Here is a 10000-nt window from a genome sequence, read left to right as displayed (position 1 = left end):
CATTCCGTTTAATAGTTATTCCTAATTGTGGGTCACTAAATTACTACAGAGCATTTCAGTTTACAAAATATTTATGCATCAAATATGGAACCTGAGTAACATTACCATAATATGTTTGCATACATATGGCTCTTGAGTAACATTACTGTATTTCTATAAACTGCAAGTAATATTACTATAAAATGAAGTCATACATTTGGTACACAGGGCATAAACCCGCAACCAATATACCCTGAATTATTCAACTACACAGGGCATGAACCTTCAACAAATTCAATATACCCGGATTCATTCAACTACACAGGGCATGAAACCCTTAACCAGTAGACCCTCATTCAGAAGGACTGGAAGAGAAGGCGGGACCTACAAAGTCGTGGCAGGGGAGGAAGGAGCTGTCCTGCAGCATCGCCATGCAGTCGGAGCAGTCGCTGGTGGAGCAGTTGACCTCGCGGCGGCGGCTGTGACTGACGTAGCTGGTGGTGTTGGGAACCTGCCAGCTGTCGATGAACAGTGCCGGGTCCTCGCTCTCGCCCACCACGGTGCCGTTGGCCAGGGCCAGGTCGTTGGCTGGGTCGCCGTCGCAATAGCCTGGTTGTGGGGGTATGAACATACAAAGGCTTCGTTATGGTTCCACGTTGACGCAACGCGATGACCACCCAGTTGCTTCGACGCAGTCGTGAACCGGTTTTGGTTCTGCGCCGGGTTAGCGTTGGGTTTTCATTAGCGGGCCAATCACAGCCCTTGCTGGCTGCATCGCCTCGAGGCAAGGTCAAACTTTTTGGGAGGCGCACGTCAGCCCCTCGCGGTGGACGCAAGGAGGGTCCGCAAGGACGTAATGGGTCCGTAAACCCCCTTGCGTTGCTTCAACGTGGAACCATAACTGAGCCGTAACAGTTTGGTGGACAATGGCTACACACATTTTTGAAAATCATTGTACCACAAATGTAATCATTAGTCTGTTGCTCTTCATGAAGAAAGGCACTGATCATAAAACGCTTGTTTTTTGGAGTGTACAAACTTTGTCATGTCTTTTTCAAACATAGAAGGTTTCATTTTTGAATCACAATCTCTTTTGTTTATATTTGCTACATAATATACTTTACTCCTCACATGTTTAATTCTAACAGTATAGAGAGCAGTTGAGAGCCAGTATGGCGTCAGATATTAAACTAATTGAGAGAAGGGGCTATCGTATCAGATATCATCATATGGTAGCTACTGCAGGAGGGCCACCTACCACAGAGACCCATGGTGGGGAGCCTGTTTCCAGGGCTCTCTGTCTCTATCACCATCATGCCGGTGCTGTGGAACCACTGGAGTTTGAGACCCGGACGGGCTGCGGATCAGATACATGTTCCCCGTGTCCAGGACCTCGAAGCCAAACTTCCTAAAACGTGGCTTGGCGTACCTTGAGTTGACATAGAGCTTAACGGAAAGAAAGAAGAGTCTAGGTTCGTTTTTGGATTCAAGATGCATTTGATTCTCTATTGTAAAGAATGCATTATTACTTTTCTATCCAGTGTACTTATCTAGATGAACGAAAATGAACTTCAATGAAAAGAATCGCAACAGGGTCCTACCCTTCTCTGAGTCTGTTGATAATAATGTGGTTCGACCCGTGGCTAATGTTCAGTGCCACAAGACACAGGTTGGTGAAATTCCAAAGGAGCTTAAGAAGAAAACAGAAAGCTATGTTATCATTTTCAGATCATGACTTATAACATAGTGTATTGAACTTACAAAGTGTAATTAAAAATACAACAATCATTAAACATCTCCCTGACTTACTGCATCCGGGTCAGAAGGGCATTCCTGAACCAGGACGCTGATTGTCTCATTGGGGAGCTGAGAGACAATGTATGAGGCTGCTTTGTAGATGGCTACGCTGTTCCCGTCAAACGTGATGACGTTCAGGTCAGGGAACACCGAGCAACGGCCTGAGGAAACACAGAGAAGTGGTATAAATAAACGCTGCCTTTGTCTCCTGATAGTTTCATGTGAAACATATGTATATATAGTTCATGCTCTTTGTAGTGTGTCAAAGTGTTTGGTGTGTTTGTTGAGGTGTGTTTGGAGTGTGTGTGTGTGTGTGTGTGTGTGTGTGTGTGTGTGTGTGTGTGTGTGTGTGTGTGTGTGTGGTGTGTGTGTGTGTGTGTGTGTGTGTGTGTGTGTGTGTGTTTTGCAGGTTACTCACAGGGACAGTCCCACTTTGGGCAGCACTTGTCTCCATTTACCAATATTGCAAATCCCAGCAGACCACAGTTTGGGGGCAATGAGTTATATGGACAGTTTTGCGTTTTGTTGAACAGGACCAGCTGACTGTTGACACATATATACTTGGTGCACTCATCAATGAACTCCGAATAGGGAGGCTGGAAAAAAAGACATTCAGGAAAAAAGTAGACACATGGTGATTAAAGGTTGACAACATTGGCATTGAACAAAGGCATTGAAAGCATTATCAGGGGATCAAGGCAAATATTGGATACACAGTTCGTGTTGAAATGGAGCAAAGTAAATTTCCTTACAGTGCACATCCTTGTAGGGGATATCGCCATAGAACTTGTGACTTTCACCGTGCTCCTCGTGGCTGCCAGGGTGGAACCCTGAGCAATGGGCACAGGTGATGAAGATGACCCTAATGTGGTGCTTTCAGAAGGTTCTCTAGGTTCTGTTGGATGCCTTGAGGTCTCTGTTGGGGTTGATGTGCTGCTGGGCCTAGTACCAGGGCTCCAAATGGAGGCCACCTCAGCAGGAGGTTGAGGAGTAACAGTTGTTCCTGCGGCCGGGGCAGCCTCAGTCTCTTTGGTGGTGGAGGTCTTCACAGATGTTACAGGAGGCGACCCCCTGGTGACTCCCATGGGGACATCAGTGGGTGTTTGGACTGTCGTCTTGCTGGTAACTGGATCAGGACCTGATGGAGTGGTACTGGTGGTGATGGCAAGTGGCGTGGTTAGGAAGACACGCTCCAATCCGCTCTCTGTAGAGGCTGGCACTGAGGTAGTCCGGGTTGATGTCGATGGGACGACTGGGACTACAGTTGTCCTGGTGATTGGTGTTGTTGTTGGTATACCAGGCGTCGTTAAGCTTGAGGTCGCTGTTGCAGAACTTGTTGCAGTGCTAACCCTCATGGTTGTCCTTTTGGTGGTTGTGACCTCGGGGGGCAAGCTTGTTGGTGATGTGACTCTCGGTGTCGTTGACGTTTTTGTTGCTGTTGTGCTCTTTGTTGTGGTGGTTGTTGCTGGTGCGGATGTTAAGGTTGACGCCACTCGGGTGGTGTCTTTTTCTTGGTGGTGCGTGGTTGTTGAAATAGTTGGGGTCTGTGGAGACCATGAGGAAGGTGGCAGGGTGGTGGAGGTAGTCGTGGGTACCTCCACTTTTCCAGTCAGTGGAGGAACCGGTGTTGCCTCAGTCCCGAGATGTGGAGTGATTGGCCTGTGTGTCGTAGTCCCGACCCTCTGAGTGGTTCTAGCAGAGCTTGTGGTACGAGATGTCTCAGGTGCCAAAGGTACAGCTGATGGTTGCTGGGTTATTGCTTTAGTAGTCACATCTGTGGGAGTTCTAGTTGTAGTCGCAGTGTCCAGTTGAGGCTGCTGAGGTTGCCATGCTAACCACTTTCTTTGTGGTGATTGCAGCGTGAGGTATCCGGGCGGTAGCTGTCGCAGAGACTGTAGGGGTTGACGTCTTTGAAGTGACGTGGGGAGTGGTCACCTTTTCAGTTCCATAAGTAGCAACAGAGGAAGTTTCCCAATGGGGCTGACGCCACGGCTCAGAGGTCGTTGTAGTTGACGTCTTAAGAGTGGAGCTTTCTGTGACTGTTGGCACAGGTATAGGGGTGGTCTCTGTTAGGGTCACAGGAGATACACTCGATTTCGTGGTAACTGGAGGTTGAATGGAGGTGGTTGATGCATCCGGGAACTCTATAGGTGCAGTAGTTGTGGTTTCACGTGGAGTTGGAATACTTGCAGACCAGGATGTGCTCTCTGTAGAATGTTTGGAGGTTAAAGGAGGAACAACAGTGGCTTCTGTTGTCCTAAATGGTGAAGCCACAGCTATGGTAGTGATGGATTCAGGTCCGTGAGATGCAGTGGATACCAGTGTTGTCACCTTTTCTGTTATTGCTCTTACTGTAGACAGTGGTGGCATTGGACCGGCTAGTGTGGTGGTGGTAGTTGGTGGCATGTGAGTTGATGTAGATTCTGCTAGCTCGGCTAGGGTTGTAGTCTCTGTCTTCTCTGTGGTCGCCGCGGTTGTAAAAGCTATAGTTACCTCTTCCCTGGGCTGCAACGTTGTTGTTTTACTTGTTGTGAATGGAGCGACTGGTGTGACAGCTTCTGTGGTTATCGCCAGAGGGATCACTGGAAGCAAAGTTGTTTGTGTTTCAGTGCTAGATGCAGGAGGCAAAGGGGACGTCATCCTGGAAACTGTACCCGGTGAACCTGGAGTGGTGGTGGTCGTAGTGGGAGGTGAGGCTTTCTCTGTTGTTCTGGGCTCTCTAGTGGATTCAAGGTAAGCCTGTGTGGTACTGGTGCTAGCTGTGGTAGTCCTCTCTGAAACTACGGCCTCAGGGACAGTTGTTGGGCGAAGACCAGGAACGGTTGTTGTAACCACTGCAGGATGAGTGGTAATATGCATGGCGTCTGGAGTGTCGAACGCTGGTGTAGTAGAAAGGGTGGAAGTGGTTGTTGGTCTCTTGAAAGTAACTGGGACACCGGTGGCGGTGGTGGTGGTGGTGGTAGTAGTGGGGCTCATTGTAGAAGTTAACTTTCCCTCAAGTGGAGGAGAAATCTTAGCCGAGGTGATGAGCCACAACAAAGCAGTGAAGGAAGAGGGGGGAGATGTTGTTCTGGAGATAGCAGGGCCTATGGAGCTCCATGTGGATCTAGGAGAACTTGTTGTTTCAGCTGTTGCACCGACTCCAGTGCTGAAAGATGCCAATGTCACCTTGACGGTCGTATGTGGCGCCACCATCTCTGATGAGACAGAAGGAGCATGTGGTGCTGAAGGAGATGTGCTCACTCTGATAGGTAGGTCAGGGGACAGAGAAGCTGAAGTGGTAGGTGGCGGGCGTATAGAGATGCCAGTGGTTGAGGTGATTGATGATGCGGCATGTATAGTTTGCGAAGCAGAGGTAGGCCGAGTAGTTGGCCAATGAGTAGTGGGAGCTTTGTCTGGAGCGCTTGATGTTGTGGAGGAGGTGGTGGGGGTAATAGTTGATAGAGAGACAGGGGAGATGGAGGAGGTGGTGGTGGTGGTAATGGGAGATGGGGATCGGGTGGACATGGTGATGGTGGTGGCAATGGGAGAAGTGGTGGATATTGTCGAGGGGGTGGATGTGGAGGGAGTAGTGGTGGTGCGGGTGGAGGTGGTGTCGCTGGTGGTGGTGGTGGACACGGTGGATACTGAGGGGGTGTGCACAGCGGAGGGAGTGGTAGTGACGGGGGGTAGAGTGGAGGTTGACCGGGAGGAGGTTGAAGTAGTGGTGGTAGTGGTAGTGATGGGGGACGTGGTGACGGCTGGGGCCGGGCTGGTGGTCCCGGCAGAGGGGGAAGAGAATGAGGTGTTGGTGGTGGTGAAGATTGTTGGCGTGGTGATGGGTAAGAGAGTGGAGGTGGTGGCTGCGGAGATGGTGCTGGATGTGGTGGCTGTGGATGTGGTGGCTGTGGATGTGGTGGATGTGGAGGTGGTGGATGTGGAGGAGGTGGAGGGGGCGGAGGAGCTGTGGCTGGCAGCCTCAGAAGTGACAGCTGCAGGTGTTGTCTCAGCGCTGGGCGGTGTTATGGGCTGCACAGCAACTGCAGGCTTAATGCCTGAACCCAAACAATAAAACAACTGTTAGAAAAGTACCCAGCGAGGCAGAGAGGAACATAGACAGACAGACAGATAGCAACGGAAGATAGGATGTGAAACAGGGACATGGAAGGAAAACAAAGAGTGTTAAAGAGAATGCAAAGGACCAACATGTCCAAGGGAATCAAACCCTTAGATCCAACTTGGGCATGGAGGATTAGTCGGCTTAGTTTATGCGAGCTGGAATATTTCAACATCTAAGAAACTCTACACCCCCCAGTAATGATGTGATGTACGCACTAAAAGACACACGCCAAGGGGGAAGGGGGAATTCGACTGGCTCTAGCAGGCGGATGCACTGGCTTTAGTCCAGCATATTTACTTTCAGACAAAATGTATTGACTTACATACAATGTATGCTATATACTGGTATTACCATGAATATTGAGCATTTGTTAAAGACTGAAATTGACTTTTTTCAATACAACAGACTTCATGTAATTATGTATGAGTATCAGCAATTAATGAGTGCTGATTCTGTTTTAGCTACTTTACTGAAATGATGTACACAGAAGAAGTATATTTGTCAACAACATAACTTATACTGCGAGGTCAGATTCCAGGACCTGAAAGCTCTTGGAATTATTACAATATACTCAGCGAAAAGTCCAAACAACTGACAGAGACAGACGTATAGTGACTCAGACAGAGAGAAAGTGACAGAGATAGAGACAGACATATGGTGATAGAGGTGGAGACGGATAGTGGCGGTGAGATGGTGAAAGGGGAACTCACAGTCTTCTGTATGTACACATCGGTGTGTGATTTCATCCAGAACCATATGTGAGGGACACACAGGAAGACAGCCCTCCACTCTGTGGAGAACAACGCACAACAATGCTTCCTCCTCTGTTGCAAGACAGTACATATCTCAATGTCTAAATTATTAACTTGAAATATAATTGACCTATAAAGTCTCTTGAATAAGTCTATTATAATACTAATTGAATGAACCAAGTTATGTTGATGTTATTTCCTACATATCTACACTGCCATTTGCTGTGTAGTTATATATGATGGTTAATCAAAACATACCTTTAATCACATTTTGTCATTATTATAAGAGCATAATCTTAGAGATTCTGTCAATTTTGGTATAACTTGTGAGAAGGAACTTGTAACACACTGAATATTGTGACTGTAAGAGAGACCATGTACATCAGCACACAATAACAGCAGCTATAAAGTATTGTTTTCGGATCATAAACCATTTGATATGGAAAAGAAACGGACTTAATCGAGACTTGGCTTGTGAACACTATACATTGCTGCAGTGTGAGGGGGGTTTCGGGACAGACCACGCGGGACTTACTTTGGAATAGTGACACAGGCTGTGCCAGAAGGATCACTGCAGGTTTTAAAGCAGGGGCTGACGCAGGAGTCATACCGCCACTGGCACTGAGGACCTACCGCTGGGCTGTCTGGACTCAGGCCTGACCAAAATAGATACAAGCACTTCACTTTGCCACCAGTTGTAAAAAATACAAAAATGTTAAGTATGTTACAACAAGCTCTTGGTTGTCTTAAGATCTTATTTTTGCTATAGTTTACATTTAGCTTTGCATTCCAGTGCTGCTTTGCATTCACACAGAAATAACCTGAAGGCTTCAAAAAACTGTTCTTGGTTGGTCAACTAGGTTTATTATTTAAGTACTGTATTACATGTACATGGGTAATGTGCTGTAGGCAAAGAATACACCACACATATATCCCTAAACATCAAAGCTTTTAATCAAGAGAGCCACGCCTGAAAATTCAGTTTTTTCTTTTTAAGTGACGTCTTAAGTGCCAGTAGTTCATTCTGATTTAACATTTCAAATGTTCCAGCTCATTCCTACATGGGCAGTACAGTATGTTAGTAAATTAGGGAAAGCGTCTACAGGCTGGCTATGTCTTGGACACTAGCACTAGCTTCTCCTATCCACCGTCCTTCTGCCCAGGATATGTTCGGCATTCACTGCTGTCAGCATGAAATCCTATCTGCCATTGGCCCACAGCCTCTGAGGCTTGCTAGGAGTTTTCCATTAACTAAAACAAATGCTGCTCATATATTTAGCATCGGTAATTGCCCTGGTTACTTTCTGAGCTGACTACGTGAGTGCAGTGCTTGGTGCTGCTGACCTTTGACCTTGGAGGGGGGGAGTACTGGTGACAGGGTATACAGAATCTGTCTAATGGCCGAATGGTTGGAAATATAAGTGGCGGTTACTCCACAGCTGCCATATCCTCTTGGTGAATGCCCTTTGACCCTGGGTGGTTTTTGGTAAATGCCCTTCTCTTTGGTAACACACACACACACACACACACACACACACACACACACACACACACACACACACACACACACACACACACACACACACACACACACACACACACTTGCTGGTTGGTTGTAATGAATGTAATGTCACGCTCACATCCCCACTCACGCGCACACACTTGCACACATGACATTGCTGTGATTTAGGAAATCCCTGGCACAAAACCGCCGCACGCTACTGACAGAAGCTCTCAGTTATGCCGTGTGCTTCGGAGTGTGCCAGTAAACAGCTGCAGCAGTTTTGTCATGACAACACAATGGCCCACATGTCTGCGGAGAGAAAGGGCCCAGTGACCAGCCCGGCGGGATCTATACATGGTGGAGTCGTCTTACCGGGGACAACCTGCTTTCATGAACTCAGCTGTCGTACGGTGCAGCCTGGGGCTCCCCAGACAAGAGCACATGTTACTGTGCAAGGTAATATGTGGAGAGGTATGCGACTTGAATGCGAAAACAAACGTGAAATGATTGACCATTGCAACAAGATGTATCCACTACACGCCTAACAAATATCTAGGATATAAGTAAATGAGGGATTTGTGTTGTCCATCACTTTTATTTTTAACATCATTGAATATTGGGCTATAGATTGATGTGAAGGGCTTTTGAATCTACTTTGATCCAACTGATGTACTCATACACTGTCATACATTACCATGGCTAGTTTCCAGCTTCCACAATAAACACATTACCTGTGATTTTGAACAGAGCCCCCCTGCGGAAGGCCGGCCAGTTGCGGTGCTTGAGGAGCTGAAGCCTAGGGGGGCTGGCGTGGAGGAAGTAGCCCCTCTTGGAGAAGGACTCCAGGGAGTCGTAGCCGGGTACCGAGGTGTCCCGGTGGAGGACAAAGGTAGCTCCATCCCAGAATGCATCACTCTCCTTCCACTTGGTCAGCCTCAAGTTGCCCTGTGGCCTGGCCTCCAGGAAGTAGTTTGGCCTGTCCACCGCCTCAAACGATACTAGTGAAGAGTCTGATAGGGCCGGAGTAGCAGTACAGTTTAACAAGAATATTGGTGCTTCTTAATCACAACTAAAAAAAAATATGTTGTTATGTTCTGTGTAGTCACATCCATTTCCATCTCATCCGATGTTTGTCTATATACTACTGGTGACTTCCACAAAATGACTTAAGTGGATTGGCAGTGTAGCAAACATAGTGCTTGTGCATCAGCCTAGCTAACAGCAATCTTGGCATGGAAAAGCTGTAACGGCGGCTAGTGTCTCAGGTTGCCAGATTAACATTTAGCAATCCGATCCTGTGTCTTTTTGGGCACTGGAAGTCACCAAGATCACATCTTCAGCGTCAAGTGTTTTCACTCGGAAACACAACTCTCTCGAAACAGTGGCTAGCTCAGGATAAAACAGTGGAAGAGGAGAAGTCCTGCCTGGCTGGCTTCAACATTGCTATGGCCATAGGCCGGGGGGGGGAGGGGGGGGGGGGAAGAACGTTCAGAATAACTTGAAAGAAGTATTTATTTGGGAAATGAACAGTGAATGATCAAATGTGTGTATCAAACAGAGGGAGTGAGAGTAGGCCATTATCGTAGATGTGTCATAGTATGGAAGACCATCAAGGTATTTTATTGAGTTAATTATGGATCCGTAAGCACGTCAGTGCCGATAATTAAGGGGCCCCTATTTAACCAACAGGTGTAAGAGTGATTAGCAATTAAAAGGCATTTCAGAAATCCCCCTGCCCTGTGACTAAGAGACGTCCCAAGTGGAATGGCCACCTGGATGTAAGCTCGATAGATAAGCCTACCAGATGGTACAATCCACTGCGTAGGCTGGTAGGCTGATCCGATACCACCATTAGCTCCAAATAAAACT

At 47.4% G+C, this 10000-nt stretch overlaps 1 protein-coding gene across 1 annotated transcript in view; it reads right to left on the bottom strand.

Moving 5' to 3' along the window:
• The window catches only part of otog (otogelin), a 50066-nt gene that overhangs the window by 12576 nt on the left and 27490 nt on the right, over positions 1-10000 (bottom strand). Inside the window, 11 exon segments of the mRNA XM_030377472.1 lie at positions 368-588; positions 1238-1328; positions 1330-1447; positions 1581-1669; positions 1789-1937; positions 2195-2372; positions 2529-3701; positions 3703-5810; positions 6586-6665; positions 7163-7283; positions 8863-9141. Of these exon segments, the coding sequence (XP_030233332.1) occupies positions 368-588; positions 1238-1328; positions 1330-1447; positions 1581-1669; positions 1789-1937; positions 2195-2372; positions 2529-3701; positions 3703-5810; positions 6586-6665; positions 7163-7283; positions 8863-9141 (4607 nt within the window).

The sequence above is a fragment of the Gadus morhua genome, chromosome 14 (assembly GCF_902167405.1).
Source record: "Gadus morhua chromosome 14, gadMor3.0, whole genome shotgun sequence".
NCBI lineage: Eukaryota > Metazoa > Chordata > Actinopteri > Gadiformes > Gadidae > Gadus > Gadus morhua.
This window is presented reverse-complemented; position numbering and strand designations above follow the sequence as displayed.